A 20,401-nucleotide genomic window follows, 5' to 3' on the forward strand; every position below is an offset into this window, starting at 1 on the left:
TTTTTTATAAGTGGTAATCTACGCTTTATTTTTATATTATACAAAACTGTTATTATTATTAAAACAGCTTGGACATTGATCTAATTAATTAAAAACTCCGATAACAAACCTTAAGAAAACAGAAAGCACTTATACGTCAAATGTGTCTATATGTCGTTGCAATATGCGAAAAATATATGCTAAAATATTTCTCACACAAACCTGTTGTACCATTATTTATTTGAATTTGTTATTAGATATGATTTTAAACTCCTACTTCTACCGAACTTGACCCTTGTATAAAATGATGTCATAGATATATTATTAGAGATCTGAACATTTTAAATTATAAAGTTGTCTTCAAACAAATTATTTATGCCTAGTTTACAAGTAGCAAATCTTACATTTTGACTTAGGTTCCTTGTAATCTTAGAGTAAAATACAAGTACGGACCAACATTTTAATATACTTGTTACGTCATTAAGTGGGCCTTCTTACTTTTGTCAACTTATAAAAGTCGTGAGTGTCACTTATTTATCATCCACCACCTTGATAAAAAGTTGCAGTAGTGCTTACTTTTCTTAGTTTGTACGTTTTGTTACTCAATATTTTCATAAAATAAAAACAACAGACCTACATATATTCGAGAAAATTGTATCTTCTACAAAAAAAATCCATTTTCACTCATTATAATAATTTAAATTAATAGCAAAAGACCTATACTCCCTCGAAAATCTTGACGTTGAATGTGATGAAGAGCATCATTTGGATCGTTTTATATTTCGGTCAAATTTTCAAGTGCATGGCAAAACAATTAGTTTCCGAAGTAAATGATAATATTCAAAAATATATCAAAATAACTTGTATTATATGAAAACTAAAAAGTAAAAATGGATTCAAAAATTGAATAGTGGGGATTAAAATGATGATTTATTTTTATCAGAGTTAATGTTCTATTTTTGTTAAATACGAAAAATCATTTTTTTTTTCGTCATGTGGTAAATAATTAAGGTTGGTACAAAAATGTAAATATTTGAATACATACATTCAACTTATCATCAATTTTTCATAACGAACAAACATGTAAAAAAACTAAGCTAATAAACTTTGCAGTGGTTTCAGTCTAGCACTGGTATCGGTCTTGGGTTTTTCTTCACTAGTGCTATATTTCACACAAATATGTCTTCTAATAAATCTGATGTATTTAAATTTTTCGCATTTTGGTTTTCCGGTATTAATTTCTTTCTTTATGATCCCAGTCTGAAAAGTAGGAACTTATTTATAGGGATTGAAATAACGTTAAATAATTTTTTAAATACTGTTGGACTTGAACCTAGTGTTATTAGTCCATTAGCTTGTCCTGTGACGTCAAACTGGTTAAGAAATGTGATCGTTAAATAATGCATGATTATAACGTATGTAAATCTAGTTAAATTGATACTTACATCAATGGGAGAGCTGATGACAAGGCTAAGGATGGCGCAAATAAGGATGACAAAAAATATATATGCTTTAACCATGACAGTATCTATATGAATACCTTTAAATGTGTGTCATGCTAAGCTGATATCTTTTGTAGAAAAGTATTACCTTGGGGATTTCCATTTTCCAAGAAACCGAAAATTTATTTCAGAGGTAAAGTCATAGTAAATATTTTGTTTTAGAGCCTCATGCAAGAAAACCCCAATACTATGTATTAGCATTAACAATAAAATAATTCAATTTTACGTAATGAAGCTATACACATGTATTAATTATTCTCAATATGCTCGTAACCTTTTATGATTTAAAATATATTATTCCATATTGGCACCGCAATCTTATTTCATCATTTCTATAATTATTTATGTACCTGGCAGCAATAGCTTAATAAAATATATACTGGATGCGTCATGCGTTTTCTAAATTTGCATTTAAAGCTTTAAGTTTTTATACATATTGCGACTTATTAGCTGGAAACGAAAAAAATCAAAAGAGAAAAAATCCCGTAATTTACCCTACACTAAGTTATAAAAATGTGTGGTTATATTACAGGCAGTATGCATATTTAGGAATTATATAAAATACCTAGGTAATGTATATAATGCCTGATGGTCTCAGGCAAACTATATAATAAAATATTTTTTTCATACTCTTCCTAGGTATTCTATGTTATACTTAGGTATTATATATAATGCCCACTGACCGTTTAAGTAAAATATTAAATGTTGACAAGATGGGGTTAGAAAACTGTATTATGAATGAGGCATTTGAAATAATAAACCTTAAAAAATATTTATTATTATTAAGAAAAAAAACTGAGTCTGAAAATGGAAAAGCTGGAATGGGACTAAGTTACTTATAACTTATAAGGATGTAAAGCAGATTCACACCCGATTTACCTAGGTTGGCCATATCAAAACCTCAATTTGTGCAGTAAAGCCACCTTCTGTTATCTTCGAATATATTTAGATCTTAAGGTTAGGGGCAAATATTATTATATTTTAAAGTAATCCCCACCTTTGTCCAATTTAAATGATTTAGTTCATTCCTGCTCGATGAGTATGAAATCCAAATATGTTGTTGATTATACCAAATAAGTTAACACGAACAAAGCACAAGTACCTATCCACTAAACTTGACTTTTTATTGTTATTTACAGTATGTATTTTACTGTATAATAAATATAAAATGATATAATAACAATTAAACTAATTAAAAAGTAATAAATTTGCGAATGTAAAAAATTTCATGGATATAAGAGATTACATTATCATGTAATTATAATTTAAATCGTGATACTTTGCATTTCGCAACATTCATAGCTTATTATCACGCAACCCTTGATATTTCATTCACTAGGCCTCCATAATATTATATTAAGATTAATTATACAATATCAGATCCCGGGCTATTGGAGTGTTTGCTATTTTTTAAAGTTGACCAAATTCAAAATTATCATGGATCATGAGATGTGTTTAGGTGTTGGTAATGACTTCCTATTTTTTTATTTTCTGTGCCACCAAAAACCGTTACCCTCCTTCCGGTCAAAGTTCCAGCGTTCCGGAAGTACTTCCAAATGAGATCAAATTAAAAAAAAAAAAATCTTATTACAATTAAGGCATAAGAAAAGAAAAACTCATTTTATAAATTTTTTGAACTTGTTAGTAATTTTTTTGACTTTATTATGAAGTCGGTTTGTAAGTAAAAACTCATGAAATAATTATTAACTGCACACAAATATAAATAAATAATTATAGATTTTTTATTTATTCAGCTGTTTATATAATTAAATTTTTTCATGAACACAATACAGATGTTCAAAAACATTTATAGTTTTTAAATCGGTAAATTAATTAATGAAATTAGTAAATTAATATTCAGTATTTAAAACTACAAAAACATATTTTAAATAGATTGCACAACAAAATGTTTGAATCCATGAAAAATACCCAAGTTTTTCTATTTTTGTTATGTATTTAATATCTCCTCACATGTTTTTATCTTCCTGTAAATTCGTCTATGTATTAAGTACTGTGTTTACGTGTTATAAATAGTGTCGTCTTTTGTAATATATTTAGAGTATAGTTGGAATACACATGAGTATATTTAGAACACACATGAGTGTATAATCAGTGTAGTATCATTCCTCCACGCCATTTCTTCCTCTCATCTCTCCCGGTCATCCTGGATCTCTCCCACTATAAAGAAGTTTGACTCTCTCCCTCGTCAAGACGCAACAATTTTACATAACTAAACTGATTTTCAACAAACTACTTATGCACCATTTCAAGCTAAATACCCTTTAAAACCATTAAAACAGTTTTTCTTGTCTATTTGATGTATTTTTCGAACAACATTTTTCGTATAACAATTAACATTACTCTAATCTAAATTTGAAAAGTATTTGTAAAGCTAATTTTATGAATATTTAGATATATCAATTACCAACCCAAGTCATTACACGAAGGTAATGATGATAAAAAAACTATTTATAAATTTAAAACTTTTTGATACTTAAACCTAATTTAATAATAATTGCAATTTTTGGGTGGGAACAATGTTGTTTGATAAATACTTACTCTTAAAAATCAGTTATTTCAGTATTGCATTTTATTATTAGCATCTCCTTTACACTAGTTACCGCCAAATAGGACTTTCTTTCGTTACATATACTTCTTAACATCCTGAAAATCCTCTTTGTATCACAATTTACAACAGCTGTGCTCCTTTAAATTGTACCCTCATAATTTGCTCAGCCCAGTAATTCATTTAATGCAGTTGTTTTATCTAATAGTATATTCAATTTGGGTTTGAATTACTTTAACTGGGCGTAGATTTTTAACCATGGTCAAGATTACAAGTAAAATCAGTTACCCTTCTAAAACGATAATGGCCTGACAATTGGGCTGAAATTGTTATGAACCATTGATTTTTTTATCATTTATAATCTCCTAAAAAAACAAGGTCTTTAGTTCATAAAGGCTATTTAAGTACAAAAAATAGTTGCGGTATAGAATTACCACGTCCTCTTTATATGCAAACAAATTAAATGTTAGTGTCATAGGTGTAAATCGGAGCTGGAGTCGTTTTTCTATCTTCTCTATTCCTGCCAATAAATACTCCCTCTTATCCGTAAGGCAGAGTGTATAATTCTGTGAGCTTATAATGTGGTCCCGAGTCCTTCTGACTGGCGTATCGCAGCCTCCCCCGAACACCACAAGGCTTTTGAAATTGAGTTTATAATTGCAAAAGTCCAAGGAATTATATAGGCAGTGAAAGTTGGTGAAAGAAGAATTCCATCTTGACTAGAGGCTCTCGTGTCCCAGCAGATAGACGTACTAAAAAACTTTGAGGATTCGGGGTTTCCCTCGAAAAAGAAGGTTTCGCCAGGACCTCTTTTTTATTACAAAATATTACAATTAGATATGTTTAATGTAAATGTATGTATATGAAATAAGTAATAAAAAAAAAGAAAGGCAGTTTAAATATTACATGATTACTTCAAAGTAATCAACTGCTTTTAGCCAAGTTCCCTAGTGCAGTGATTCCCAAAGTGATGGTTGCGACCACTTTGGGGTCACGGAAGACAATATAGGGGTCGCAAGATGATTTCCATAAAACATTGACGGTAAACCAAAGAAAGAGAGTCAAAAAGTAGTAAAAAAACAGTCTAATAATATTATTAATTGAGAGAAACTAATATTCAAAATCGTTTAAATTATTAATAAACATCCTGAACTTTTCATCTAATGATATTTATTTCTTTTTTTTAGCAAAAATACATATATGATTAGTCCTTTATAAGAACAAATAAACATAGGAGCCTGTTTTATTTTTGAAGTAATTGGAATTACCTGCTTTCTACCAGTAGCTAAATATATTTTACCTTTATTATGTTTTGATTATTATCAACTTTTAACTCTGTCTACATTCTACAACCTATGTACAAGTTGAAAATCATATTTGTCGGACCGGAAGAGGTAAAATAAAACATTCTTATCACTTAATTCCTTCTTAAAATTCAACAGGGTGGGAAGTCGGTCATTGCCAATTTTTTATCCGATACGACTGAATCCTCCCAAGGTGAATATCGACCAACAAAAGTTGTAAGAATCTTGGAATTTGAATGTCAAAAATTGCAAATCCTCAACAATAACAATGCCAACTCTGGAAGGTTTGTCAAAACGGATATCGAACTCTGGGATATTTCCGGAAATACAGACTATGAGTCATCATGGCCTGCCCTATGTCAAGTCGTCCATGGTATTGTATTTGTTTATAATCCAAATAAAGGAAGCAACCAAATAAAGATGTTGGAGCTGTTTCACAAACAGTTTAAAACTATTCAAACGGATTCACAATGTTTAGTTCTCACTTTATCTAACAAAAATGATAATTTATCGATGAAGAATCGAGGCTTCAAGCTTCGTAAGTGACTTAAAAGTTTATTTTTTTGTTTGCATATTATATTTAAATACTTAACTAATTTACTTTCGTATTTTCTTCCCTTATAGCCTCACAATTTAATCGAATTACACAAAGTGATGTCAATTTAAATGAAGAAGGGAACAAGTTCAGAACTGAATTCAATTCATTTTTATCTGAGCTTTTAAACAACATCACCGACAAGAGAGATCAAGAAGAAATTAATATTATGAATATAAAGTCATAGATTCAAAACCTAGTTTAATCTATGCTTGAGAAAAAATTATAATCAAGCTATAGATGATTTTCCTAATGTAAAAAACATTTTACTTAATTAACTGTTATGGAAATTTTGACCTTGTGAAACGTAAATAGTAAATCATTGAAGAATAAACAATATCAAAATTCGTGACTTTTTTTTATCAAATACGAAAAATCATTTTATATTATTATTTGGTATATAATTACAGTACATAAATGTATTTATTGGAATACATAAATTCAACTTATCATTCATTTATCACAATAAACAAACATGTAAAAAAGAAAAAGAAACCAACAAACGATGCAGTGGATTCAGTCTAGCATTGGTATCGGTCTTGTGCTTTTCTTAATTAGAGCTATAATTCACGCAAATATGTTTTCTAATAAGTCTAATGTATTTAAATTTTTCGCATTTTAGCCTTTTGCTATTAGTTTCTTTCGTTATGATTCCAGTCTGAAAAGTATGATCTTATTAATAGGGATTGAAATAATATATATAATTTGTTAAATACCGTTGCACTAGATTTGAAGGTTAAATGAGCATTGTTGTCTTTTAATCTGAGTAAGAAATGTGATCGTTAAATAATGCATGATTATTACGTATATAAACTTAGTTTAGATGATACTTACCTCGACTTTAGAGCTGTTGACAAGGCAAAGGATGGCCCAAATAAGAATGCAAAAAAAATATATATGTTTTAACCATGGTATTATCTATATGAACACTTTTGAAAGTTCGTCATGCTATGCTGATATCTTTTATATAAAATTATTACCTGGGGAATTTCCATTTTACATGACACAGAAAATTTATTGAGAGATAAATTTATACTAAATATATTTTTTTAATGTTTCATGAACGAAAATCCTGTGATTATGTGTTTGCACTAACAATAAAACAATTCAATCTTACTTAATAGAGCAATAAAAATTAATTAATTGTACATAATATACTCGTATCTTTTTATAATTTAATAAATATTATTCGATATTTTCCACGCAATCTTATTTCATCATATATACACAGTATAATAATAAATATACCTGGGAGCGATAGCTTAATGAAGTACGCTAGATGTATCATGTGTTTTCTAACATTGCACTTTAAGCATTAAATTAGTCACACCTATTGCAACCTACAAGCTGGAAACGAAAAATACAAAAAGAAAAAAAATCCCTTAATTTTTCCTACACTAGGTTATAAAAATGTGTGGTTATACTGTATGTCGGGTCATGAATTTTTCAACTACATGTGTGTTAAGAAATCCATGGTCAGGGACATGCCTAATTTGAAAAGGTGTGAGGCCTATTGTTTAGGCCAGAGGCGGGTAAATAAAAATCATCAATAAAATAACCAACAAGTATTTTGCTGTATAATGAATGTGAAATGAAATAATAACAATTAAACTATTTAACAATTGATAGACTTGCAAATATTAAAAAGTCCATGGATCTAAAAGAGATTATACTTAAATGTAATTATATTATTTAATATTACGTAAAAATTTCTAGCTTATAATAACGCAACCCTGGATATTTTCTTTTCAGGTCTCCTTAATTTTTTTTATGATTAATTATTAAATATACAATATCAGATCCCTCGATACAAACTGGGTTGCTATATTCTTGTAATTTAGTTGATTTATTTCGTGAAACTCATTAAGCAACATCCATATTTCAATTTACATTAAGATCTCTTATAAATTTCTTCATTTAAATTCGCAAATATGGTATACAATATGATGATACACCAAAATTTTATCATTATCACTTACCCGGGTCAGTATATTACAATGAAATCGATAACTATAAGTATTATAAATTATATTTGGGACAGCAAGTTAAATAAATATGTATAATTAAAAAAAAAACACCTTAAATTATCATTTAAAATATTACTTAGAAATACTCATAATATAGATTATATACAGAAGATCAAACAAATAAATAATGACAAATGGGGTGATAAAAAAGTTATTAATATTCATTATATTATATGGATTCAACAAAAAATTATACATAGAACATAGTTGAAGATTTGACACCGGTTTCACTACCAAAAGTAAGAAAAAATATTTAGGGTAGAAAATAAACATTGAGAATCGTTAATTAAGTCTTTTTTTAGGGTAAAAATGTCTTTAGATTATGATTTTGTAAGTTTCAATACTGTATTTTGTATTGTTTATATAAGAAATTTGAATTTGTGACCAAATGAAAGTTTTTTGCGTGACAGGACTACAGGCTTGATTTATATTTCATTTTATTGAAAATTTAATAAGTTTTAATTGATACCTAATTTATACTATTTCTAGTATAGGAACATTAGAAGAAAAAAAATACTACGCCTACTCCCTAATTTTATTGACATGTGAAAAAATACATGTGATTAAAATGGATGGTACATAAAACCAGTGGAGCTAGATACTTGAAAATTTGATTGTTTGTACCTGAAATAGTATATTTTAGGCTGATGTGTTTATTTTTATCGTATCAGCTATAATGTTTCGGATTTTTTTTAATGATTTATGCATTTAAACTTTTAGTGCAAAATTTTGATTACATGGGGCCTCAACCAAAATACGGAATGAGCAATATTCGTGAAAACTTAATAGATTATAACCCACATATACTTCTTTATGAAAATAATACTCAATTTGAGTCAAACTACTAAATACTTATGGAATTTTTATTTTTTATTTGACGAAGTAACAGAAACTCGATTTTTGACCAAAATATCCATATTCCGAGACGCACGATATTGCGTAATCATATGATAAGACACTACTTGATATTGACTAACTCAAGGTCCAATTTGTCACAAAACAACTACAAACTACATATATTTGACTAATTGATTCATTTATAGAATTTGAAAATGCTGAAGAGATATTTTTATTTCCTTCAAATTAGACATACCTATACAAAAATGAGTTTATCTAAAAAACCATTTATTTATTTTTGTATTAGTGACTTCAGATTTGAAGTTTACATAGTTACATTTGGGTTTAGAAAATATTTATTACTCATATGAATTCAATACTTGATATTTTCACAATTTTCCCAGTGAAACCGTGGTTGAATCTCAGTCATATACAAAATTAAATGGGTCATTTATTCATAAAAGTAAATGTAAATCTTTAGAAACATGAAATATGCCCAGTTTTTCAGTTTTGACATAATTAAACGGATGTTTGAAACCTTTGAAACAGTTTTTCCTGCCTATTGGATTTATTTTTCGAGCACCATTTTTCGGATAATATTGAACATAGGTTTTTATTTCAAATTGTATTTGATTTGGTATTGAAAATAAAACACATTAGCTTGGCGTAGATCTTTAACAATAGTAAAGCTTACAAGTAAAGGCAGTTACCCTTCTGAAGCGTTAATGACCTCGGTGATTGGCCCGAGATAATTATGAATTATTGAACTTGTAAATAAAAAAATTCATCATTTATAATCTCCTTAACAAAGAAAGATGTTTGTTCACAAAGGTTGTTTAATTTTCAAATGTATTTGTTTCTTATTTCATTATATTGTCTTTTTTAAATTTGAATTAAAAATAAAGTGTGCTGTAGAATATAAGGAGATCTAAAATGAGTGACAGTTATTCAAAATCTATTCATAATAGCAAAAGACCACAACGATTGAGGTAAGTATCATTTTGTGTCCAGTTTCTATTTTTGTTCTATTAAACAATGCACATATCCATATGATTTTTCATTGCCGACTCTCAGATATGTGTCCGATAAAATGAAACATTTTATGGACAAATTTGATTCTGAAGATGAGGATGACATGTACGTTGCATCTGACGTTGACAACTATATACCAGAAGTTGAAGTTGTCATTGAAGAAGCTTCCGACATTGAAGAAGAAATTGTGATAAGCATGAACAAGAATATGACTCGGACGAAAGCGTTGTACTTGCAGAGTTGTATCTCAAGTACAACTTGAATCGCGAAGGATGAAACTGAATGTCATAAAAATCCAGTCCCTAAGGTGCAAACAAGATTGCGTAACATTCTTCGACAAAGAAGTGGACCTGCAGTTAACACCAACATATTTACAGAAAAAGAGCTATTCATGTATATCATCAGTCCAGAGATGTGTAACATCATATTGAGAGAAACAAATCTAAAAGTTAGGAGAGTTGGTGAAGCTTTTAACAATAGCCTCATCCTAAGATATACAAATATTTCTGATCGGCCAACACTTATATATCAATCTAGCCCTTTACTAATGTTGAGCTCCATATATTTTTTAGAATTCTTATTGGTGCTAGTGTACATCGAAATAATATGGAAAATCTTAAAGATATGTGGAAAAGGGATACTCTACCTTTTATACGTGCAGCTATACCTCGTAACTGCTTCAAGATGATGCTCCGCTGTATTAGATTTGACTACGAAAACACACGTGCAGAACGTGCTCAAACGGATAAAGCTGCACCAATACGACATCTTTGGCTTATTCAAAATAATAATTTGCAGAACAAATTACAAACTAAATGAATGTATCACCATTGATTAATAATTATTTCCATTTCGAGGGTATACAAAATTAACTCAATATATACAATCTAAACCATCTAGGTAGGGCATTAAGATTTTTGGGGCTTGTGATGAATCCAACGTTTACCCTCTACATGGTAAACTCTATACTGGAAAACCAGTAGATGGGCCAGACAGGTGAATCTTCGTAAAAACCTGTTTTAGATCTAGTATATATGTGTAAAGGCTCCGGAAGAAACATCACCATCGACAATTTCTTTACAACAATGGAGGTGGATAAAGTATTGAACAGTTGGGATATGACATTAGTTGGAACAGTCAGAAAAACAAAAGATTCCTACCCAGTAATATACAATCAAGAAAGGAAAGGGCAGTTTAATCGACCAAATTTGCCTAAGATTAAGAGGCACATGTTTGTTCATATGTACCAAAGAAAAAAAATCAGTTGAGCATCTGTCATCGATGCATATGAATGGTGAAGTTGATGCCATACAATCCAACAAACCAGAGATTATCATATATTATAACAAAACTAAAGGCGGTGTAGACACATTGGACAAAATGCTGGGCGAGTACACTGTAAAACGAAGAAGAATGCACTGACCTTTGGCATTTTTCTATAACATAATCGGTGTCACTGCTTTAGCGTCGTATATCATCTACAGGGAAAACAACCCAGGGCTAAGGAAAAAAGACCAAAAGAGAAAGTTAGTAAAAGATCTTGCAAAACAACTATAAGTGCATGCAATTGAATCTAGTTCTAGTAAATGGATGGTTAAGCGACACTGTTATCTTCAAGCTGAAGTGGAAATGGTCTTAGGGCAGCATATAATCCAAAAGTACTAGATGGAAGTCGTAGAGCTACCCCAATTTTTGGCACTTGTTATACTTGCCGAGGCCATAAACAAAATCGCCGTAAGAAAAAACTATGTGTATGAATGGTAAAAGTGTCTAAATTTACCTCGAAAATGCTATAATAGATTTTTTTTCCGTAATAAAATTTTATTTTCATAAAACACTTTACTAGATATTAAAAGAAATCTTAGAGCTCTCAGATGTCTTGAAAAAAAAGTTAGACATACTTTACTATTACAATGGGTACAATTGTACCCATACCGTCCGACGAAGGTTAAACAGAGCATAAGTATAGAATAACTTATTACTTTGTGTATTTATGATATATAATAAGTTTTTAAATAGCCATGACATATCAAGGCAGAGTAGGGAATTGACTTTTAACAACAAAATTAATAGGCTATTTTTATTTTAGCAAGGTAACGACCTGGGAATAGATGGGGCCTTCTATTTATTATTGTTTCTATTACACGCAAATATGTTATGAATTAGTTGTCACACGTACACATCTCTTATATATGTATAACAAAACTACAAATCGACTCCTCGATTTACCATTACATTAACCACAGAATAACTTAAAACATTAAGTTATAAAACCGAGTTGCGAAACAAAGCACCACGTGATTAATATTTGTACAATGTAATGATCATGATGACAATTCTTTTTCTGAAGTAAAGGGATTGAATTCTATAACTACCGACGCAACCTCTATGAATTTACCCTTTTAACTAAATTAACAAGGTAAGTTCTGCCACGAAAATAAAGTTTAGCATTCGGTAGAAGGAAAATGAGCAAAAATTATGTAGTGATTTCGTCATATGTGATATGATAAAACGCGCCATCTTTCGTTGGAAAAAGATATATCTACGACCATTTATCCCCTCAAGCTATCAAGCCCGGTTTGTTACTCTATTTTAATGATTTACCCTACTGTATTCATCAAAGGGTAGATAATTATAGCTAAGGATGTCATTTTTGTAATGAACAAAACTAAGTTTTGGAATTAAAAAGAAGGAAAAACAATTGTTGCGTGTGTTATATCTTTTATTAATTTAATAGGGAATAAATCATCTTAATGTTAACTTCTCCCTCTGAAGTAAGCAATCTTACTTATCTTTGCTTCAAATTGTTTTAAAAATATATAATAAAATAAATATATTTGAACTTAAATATAATGATTATATTTTACATGCACTAATGATATTTTAAATGTAGAACTTTCTCTTCTTTATACCATATATTAGCTGACTGATAGTAACAAGGGTTTTAATTCAGAAATACTTTAAAAATCGCTCCTGCCTTCTCCTCGTGTTCGTTTTTCCATTACAAAAATGGTATTTTAGGGAAATTACAGAGAAAAATACGTTTATTTTATATTCAAAATTATCAAAAAAGTAATTAAAAAAATTACTTATATACCTTGTAAGTTTAGACCACAAAAATGGTCAACATTAACAATGCTAACGTCACATGAAAATGCTCTATAAGTTATTTATTATATATAATACTCTTTAAAAAAGTAATTGAGTATCATCAACTCTCAATTCTGTCTACATTTTAGAAGCTATATAAAAGTTGAATATGATATTTGTCGGACCAAAATTGGTCTAATAAAATGTTCTAAACACCTAATTCATTCTTAAAATTAAACAGAGTGGGAAGTCGTTGATTGCAATTTTTTTATCTGATACAACTAAATCATACCAAGGTGAATTTCGACGAACACAAGTTGTCTTGGAATTTGAATGTAAAAAATTGCAAATCCTCAACAATAATAATCCCAACACTGGAAGGTTTGTCAAAACGGATATCGAACTCTGGGATATTTCCAGAAATGCTGACTATGAGTCATCTTGGACTGCCCTATGACAAGATGTCCATGGCATTGTATTTGATTATTATCCAAATAAAGGAAGCAACAAATTAAAGATGCTGGAGCTGTTTCACAAACAGTTTAAAACTATTTAAACGGATTGACAATGTTTAGTTCTCACTTTTTTTAACAAAAATGATAATTTATCGATACAGAATCGGGGTTTCAGGCGTAGTAAGTCACTTAAAAGTTTACTTTTCATTTTCAATAATGTATTTGAATAGTTAATTACGTTCGTATTTTCTTCCCTGTTAGCATCACAATTTAATCAAATTTCTCAAATTGATCTCGATTTACATGAAGAAGGGATCAAGTTCAGAACGGAATTCAATTCATTTTTATCTTTTAAAACTTTTAAACAACATAACCGACAAGATAGTTCAAGAAGAAATTAATATTATCAATATAAAGTCATAGATTCAAACCCCTTTAATCTTAAAGAGGAAGCATTATAATCAAGCTACAAATGATTTTCTTAATGTAAAAAGCAGTTTAATTCATTTTTGTTTGTTATGGAAAACTTTGACCTGGTGAAACGTAAATAGTGAATCAACGCATTAAAGAACAAATAACATAGCAATTCATGTCCTATTTTTGTCAATTACGAAAATCATTTTATTTTCAAAAAGTCGTAAATAATTACAGTATATGTATTTTAATACAGATGTTCAACTTATCATTTATTTGTCACAATGAAATAATATGTCAAAAAACTACTCTACATAACTATACAGTGTTTACAATAGAGTACCGGTAACAGTATTGTTTTTTTCTTCACCAGAGCTGTAACTCAGGCAAATATGATTTCTAATAACTCTAATGTATTTAAATTTTTCGCATTTTGCCTTTCCGCTATTAATTTCTTTCTTTATGATTCCAGTCTGAAAAGTATGATCTTATTAAAAGGGATAAAAATCACATAAATAATTTGTGAAATACCGTTGGACTTAATTCAAATGTTATTTCTGCATTAGATTGTTGTATGAAAACCTGGTAAATAAATTTTATCGTTAAATAGTACATGATTATTGCGTATGTAAATCTAGTTTAAGTGTACTTACTTCGAGGGGAGAGCTGATGACAAGGCTAAGGATGGCACAAATAAGGATGACAAAAAATATATATGTTTTTACCATGACAGTATCTATATGACTATTTTTGAATATTCATCATCCTAAGCTGATATCTTTTATAGAAAATTCTTACCTTGGGGATTTCCATTTTTCAAGATACAGAAAATGTATTTGAGAGGTAAATTCAGGCTAAATATTTTTTTTAGCGCATCATGAAAGAAGAACCCAATAGTATTTATTAGCACTAACAATAAAAAAAAATCAATTTTTACGTAATTTAGCTATAAACGTCAATTAATTATTTTTAATATGCTTGTAACCTTTTATCATTTAAGAAATATTGTCTAATTATTTATATACCTGGAAGCGATAGCTTAATGAAATACGCTGGATACGCCATGTGTTTTCTACATTTACAATTGCACATATTACGACTTACTATATTCTAAGTCGCAATATGTACTAGTACTAGCTGGAAACGAAAAATACAAAAAGAACAGAATGTTCGGGAGTCATTCTCTTAAACTTAGTGTGTGTATGTTCGCGCACCGGGGATTGCTAGAGAAAGAAATATACTATATATATATATGGATTTCGCCAAAAGATTCCTAGGTTATTTGGAGTAATTGTAATACTATGTTTACTAATACTTATAGTTGATAATATTGTAGAGAAAAACGCGTGCAAGGAGGAGGGGGAAAAAAAGACATATGGTATCATTGTTTAAAATACTGATGTGATTATCATCTGCCTGCTTTATTATGATTTTTGAGGGTATAACGAATGTATTTATTAGCAAAATGTTTAATGAAGATATACTACGTGTAATTGACTTCGACGTTTTTTATCCGTTACAGTAGATTTGAAAACGTCAGACTCCATGAAATTGTAATTCATTATGAACCTTATTCTCAGAATAATAGCAAATGAAACGACAAAGTAGAGTATTTGAAATATATTTGAAGCTCAAAGTTTAAAAAAGAAGGCTTTAATTCAATATAATCTACATACAAAAAAATAAACCATTAAACATTTAAGTTAAATATACAAAATTAAACAATTAAAATCATATAACTATTAATAATAATAAATTATAAATACAGAATATTGAGATAATAGATTGATCCAGATATTTTTTTCTTGTTTTAACATCGGAATTCAGTTAAATATGTCATAACTTTAGGTTGCAATACACAAGCGAGACGTGGAGTTTAATTAAAAAGATAATCACCCCTCTTCTTCATGTGGAAGTTGCTATATACAATTGTGCACAGGATAGATATATCTCTACCGATGAGATCTAACTAATTATTAATAATAAAGTAAATGCCAAAATCATAAAATTAGACAATAAATATACTAATAAAAAAATGTTATAAATAAATTCATCGTAAAGATTTAGAGCAAAAGCTAATTATGGAGTAATGTCCGGCGATATTACTCCCTATTAAGAGCATCAAAAAGATTTTCCCCGTTATTTAGGTATGCTTATATAACAACATACTATTATCATGATGGATATACACAATTGTCAATTATAATGCAACACCCAATGTAACTACCCTCGTTGTTGTGACCATTTAAACAGTTGTTTTTGCCTTTTATGAGTTTTCTGAACACCATTTCTTGGAGCCCATCAACCATAGCTAAGCCTTTAGTGATAAAAAAGTAATATTTATTGACTATGTAATATTGGAAAACCTAATTATCATACCCAAGTCTTAAAGCGAAGTAAGTAGTCTCAGACAAACTTGTTGCAAACCATCCAAAGCTACTACCCCCGTTGTTGTAACCATTTAAGCAGTTGTTTTTGCCCTTTACTGAGTTGTGTATCATAATTCTTGATATGTTTACCTAAAATAGAATCATATTTTATGGTTAGATTTAAAAAAAATTGAATACTTACTGTGAGATAGTACAAAATTCAGAGTTCCATTTCGATATTCGTAAATACTTTTTACTGATAACTTGATCGTCATTTGGTGTGGATGACTCAAAACATTTTTATATGTATTTCTATAAATGATATCAGTACCAACATCCTCCATTAATTTAATGATGGTTCCTCGGGAAGGGATATGTTTACACTTGTATTTCTCCATAAATTTTTTGAACGTAGATGATTAGCAATGGATAAGGTTATATTACATGCAATAAGCATCGTTGTGAGATCAAAGTTAAAGTCTGACTTGATGTATTCATCGTCAAATTGATTTTATAGATGACTATCCATACTCTTGTTATGAGATGAGGATAATGAGTGGCGTGTAATTCTAGACAGGGGACTAAAGGCACATTTATATCGACAAATCCGACAAACCATCTGTTTCTCATCCGGTAAGTATTTTCCAAATTCCTGGGCCTCCATTTTCATAAATCCAGACTGAAGGCGACGTCATTTTGGGGACTTTATTCAGTTCTCTATCGACTATCACCATCTCATATTATATTAATATTGAATAATAAAGCCGGGAATGATAACGTTCATGATTGATAGAAGAAGATGTATATTATTTAATCAATGATGCCATAAGTAATTCTTCTTTTCTCCTCGCACGCTTTTCTATTCTTACCAAAATTATCACCCTTACTAATACTGAATCAGTGCAACTCCATCTAACCAATTAAATAAACATTTAACAAAAAAATCTTATAATGTCTTCCACAATAAGTTATAAAAATGTGTAGCAATATTGTACATGAGGCATATGGCTGATTTTAGAATGTGTAAGTCCTGTTGTTTAGCCCCGAACTGGGTGAATAAAATGATCTTGAATAATATAACTCAGATTTAATTTCCTGTATAATAAATTGAAAATGGTAATAAAAATCAACGAAATTAAACACCGATAAACATGGAAATATTAAAAAGTCCATGGGTCTAAAAGAGATTACAATATTCTTTAATCATCACTTAAATACTTTTCATTTCGTAATACTTTTAACTTATCATCACGCAACCTTTCATATTTTCTTCATTAAGCCATATAAAAAGGGGAACTTACTACAGGGTTTAACTTCACTCAGTCCCTCTACGATAGTGTGTTTCACCTTGCCATGTCTACTTCTTTTTGGTCATCCATCCTCCTCATCTACTCAGAGTTTCGAGAGATTAGGAATCCTTTTTTCCGCTATTAAAGTGAAGGACATTCGTCTCGAGGGTTAGGATATCATCTAACAACTCCATCAATGCTCCTTTATTTCAAAGATGTGGAGATCTGAGGCCCTCCTCTCCAGGTTTGTCCAATAATCTACGTTCTCGATACTATAATTTAACAAGGTTTTTGTTCTATTAAAGGGATTTAAATCCATTGACGATCTTTAACGTTGTAGTGAAGCATATGAAGCTAAGCCTCAGTTTCTCAAGAAAATTACTTTACCATAGTGGAGCGCCATACAGCTCACCGAGTGAGGTGTTGTGGTAATTTGTCTGTAGATCCTCAAAATAGGCCGGGACCAAAAGTAGATATGTAGGAACCAGGTTCAACAGCTGCTTCTGTTGATAAGGAACAAATAGTTCTTCTGAATGTTTCTTCTGGGAATCCACCTCCTGCAAAGAAGCAGAAAAAGTTTCACTGTTGGGTCGTTTTATCTCCACCATATCTACCCAGAAGTTAGACTTGGATCAGGCTTAAGCTGATGTATTCCTTGCCACCAAAAACTTTGTTCAATTTTGGTGAACACTCACTCTTCAAGAGAGCATGCAACCTTATGCGTCCTGGATATGTGCCTCCCACAGTCAAGCAGATTGGTGGACAACTAATTGAAAATTCATACGACAGGCTTCAAATCAAAATGAAGGAGGAACTGAATACCAACCCGTCGCCATTCAGCAAGATGGATGGACTAATCTGAAAGATGATCCCATAATTGCCACATACCTCATCAATGAAGGCAATGGTTACTTTCACGATGCTATTGATCCTAGTTCCAAGAAAAGAACTGCTGAATTTGGTGAATACCTTCTTCTCGAGTCTATTGAGACAGCAGAAACCAGGTACGGCTATAAAGTCTTAAATTTATACACAGATAATGAAAATAAAATTAAAAAAACACGCAAAGAAGATCATAAGCAGCGTCTTGATGTGAACGTTTATGGATGTATTAGTCACAACTTGAAGAAGCTTGCCATCTATCATCGGACATGGCAAGGGCATTAATTACCATTTCAAGTATGTTCATCGTTGTCATGGATGGTTGAGGAAATCCTCTGACCAAGTAAATTTAAAAATTTCATGTACTACCCGTTAGAACAGTATCTTGACCTGTTTAAAATCGTTCTTATCCAATTATTCCATCTATAAGAAAATTGTTTCCGAGCATTTAGATGAGATGGATACTAACATATGTTCTAGGTTGAAGAACATTGCTCTACGATTTGCAGCTGAAGACTTATGTGAACCACTGATATCCCTTGCCCGTGGCGTTGACAAATGCCATAGTGACACTTGCATGATTGCAGATGCTACATATCACTATTTTTCTCTTCTCAATGTAAAATCTCTTGAGCTTTACAAGACAACCATCGAGAAGCGCTCCAGCGATGAAGTACATCCTTTTCACCTTCCTGCATATCTTCTACACCCATAATATCAAGATCAGCTTTTAAATGATAACCAGGTGGAAAAAGCTAAAACTTGGCTAAATGACAAGGATTCCTCATTCATCTGGGTCGTAATCTCATTTTAGGCACAGAGTCCACCACTGCCATCATCCTTTTTTGGTGTTAATACCATATACACTCATCCTTTTTTGGCGTTAATGCCATATACACTCATCCTCTAAGCTGTTGGAAAGCTCTTAGTAAAAGATGTTCATTCCCTAACGGTTTTATTGAACTGATGGAACAATTGTACACTGCTGTTGCTTCCTCCAGCTCCATTGAAAGAGTATTCAGTACTTATGGACTGGTACATAACTGCAACCGATTAGGTAATATTAAAGCAGGCAAACTTGTCTATTGCCATCGAATGCTGCGAGGACCACAAGAAATGAATAATTAATAATTAATTTTTGTAACCTTAAATATATAATTGAAAATAAATTGTGTTATAAATAGTTTCATATCAAATGTATTTAATTTAATTAGTGAAAATATATTTTAAACATACATGAAGAAATCTTGGGAAAATGTATTTTATACTGCCCGAGTTAAACCCGGGTAAATACTCTTTAAGATACGTGCATGTAGAAGATGATTTCTTTGTACTAAAATTTAGAACTCCCGACAATTTTTTCAAGTATAAAACGCTTGGTAAACAAAAACAGCTATTATGTACAATTCTTCTATATCGAGACGAGGACTACAGTTTTCCCATAGAATACACTTTACTAAAAACTTCATTCAGTACTTTTTCCTATGTTTTGGTTTTGATATATCTTTCAAATAAAACTTCCTCTATAAAATTTAATTTTTCTTTGAAAATTATCTTCTTTACTTCAAAAGTATTTGGAATTGCTATAAACTGCTCGAGTTTTTGATACAAGTAAGTTTCCTAAATGATTAAAATTTTCAATTTTCTCAGATTAATATATACTTTGTTTGAATCTGTCTTTGGTTATAGCTATGCCATGATTACACAACGTAAATTTTAATATATCAAATATTTGAAGAAAAATATTGAAATATAGGGAACTCTTCCATTTATAAAGATAAAAAACATACTATTTCAATTTGTTATAAGATGAGTATCAGTCGGTCAATAACTACATGTAATTTTTTTAAAATTTCTAATACGGATGCTATTTATTTATTTCAAAATAAGATACTTTTGCTTTTAGTTGACGATTATTTTCATTTTGAAATCTATAAAGATTATACTAAAAAACATAAGCAGCCCAAAAATACCTATGGCAGTTTGTAAATTAAAGTATTATAATTTATATTTGTGATAGTAAGTTGAAATTAAAAATAATAAACAAAAATATAAGGTAT

At 30.0% G+C, this 20,401-nt stretch overlaps 1 protein-coding gene and 3 long non-coding RNA genes across 11 annotated transcripts; 2 read left to right on the forward strand and 2 right to left on the reverse strand.

The window, feature by feature from the left end:
• Positions 1–887: 887 nt before the first annotated feature.
• LOC121115601 (uncharacterized) lies at positions 888–14,922 on the reverse strand. Of its 8 annotated transcripts, none has more exons than XR_011779659.1 (9): positions 14,827–14,922; positions 14,600–14,710; positions 14,455–14,545; positions 14,333–14,383; positions 6,781–14,274; positions 6,663–6,708; positions 1,425–6,604; positions 1,299–1,352; positions 888–1,239 (listed from the first exon to the last, which is right to left on the reverse strand). It is a non-coding gene; the product is annotated as an uncharacterized lncRNA (long non-coding RNA). The 8 variants fall into 8 exon arrangements; XR_011779662.1 differs by having other exon boundaries at positions 14,600–14,655; positions 14,827–14,905; XR_011779658.1 differs by having other exon boundaries at positions 14,455–14,710.
• On the forward strand, positions 5,300–6,293 carry LOC121115600 (intraflagellar transport protein 22 homolog). The gene is made up of 3 exons (XM_040709678.2): positions 5,300–5,441; positions 5,490–5,889; positions 5,976–6,293. The coding sequence occupies exons 1-3, from the start codon at positions 5,403–5,405 to the stop codon at positions 6,131–6,133; spliced, it is 597 nt and encodes a 198-aa protein (XP_040565612.1). The 5' UTR covers positions 5,300–5,402; the 3' UTR covers positions 6,134–6,293.
• A 1,019-nt stretch (positions 14,923–15,941) lies between the features above and the next one.
• LOC139905148 (uncharacterized) lies at positions 15,942–17,057 on the reverse strand. The gene is made up of 3 exons (XR_011779664.1): positions 16,373–17,057; positions 16,181–16,320; positions 15,942–16,118 (listed from the first exon to the last, which is right to left on the reverse strand). It is a non-coding gene; the product is annotated as an uncharacterized lncRNA (long non-coding RNA).
• A 2-nt stretch (positions 17,058–17,059) lies between these two features.
• LOC121115598 (uncharacterized) lies at positions 17,060–19,586 on the forward strand. The gene is made up of 2 exons (XR_005863609.2): positions 17,060–17,703; positions 17,765–19,586. It is a non-coding gene; the product is annotated as an uncharacterized lncRNA (long non-coding RNA).
• Positions 19,587–20,401: the final 815 nt, after the last annotated feature.

The sequence above is a fragment of the Lepeophtheirus salmonis genome, chromosome 4, assembly GCF_016086655.4.
Source record: "Lepeophtheirus salmonis chromosome 4, UVic_Lsal_1.4, whole genome shotgun sequence".
In the NCBI taxonomy this organism is placed as follows: Eukaryota; Metazoa; Arthropoda; class Copepoda; order Siphonostomatoida; family Caligidae; genus Lepeophtheirus; species Lepeophtheirus salmonis.

Coding starts and splice junctions, on each gene's coding strand:
- LOC121115600 (XM_040709678.2), top strand. CDS start 5,403: ATGTACAAGTTGAAAATCATATTTGTCGGACCGGAAGAG. Junction 5,442..5,489: donor TATTTGTCGGACCGGAAGAG/GTAAAATAAAAC, acceptor AAAATTCAACAG/GGTGGGAAGTCGGTCATTGC. Junction 5,890..5,975: donor GAATCGAGGCTTCAAGCTTC/GTAAGTGACTTA, acceptor CTTCCCTTATAG/CCTCACAATTTAATCGAATT.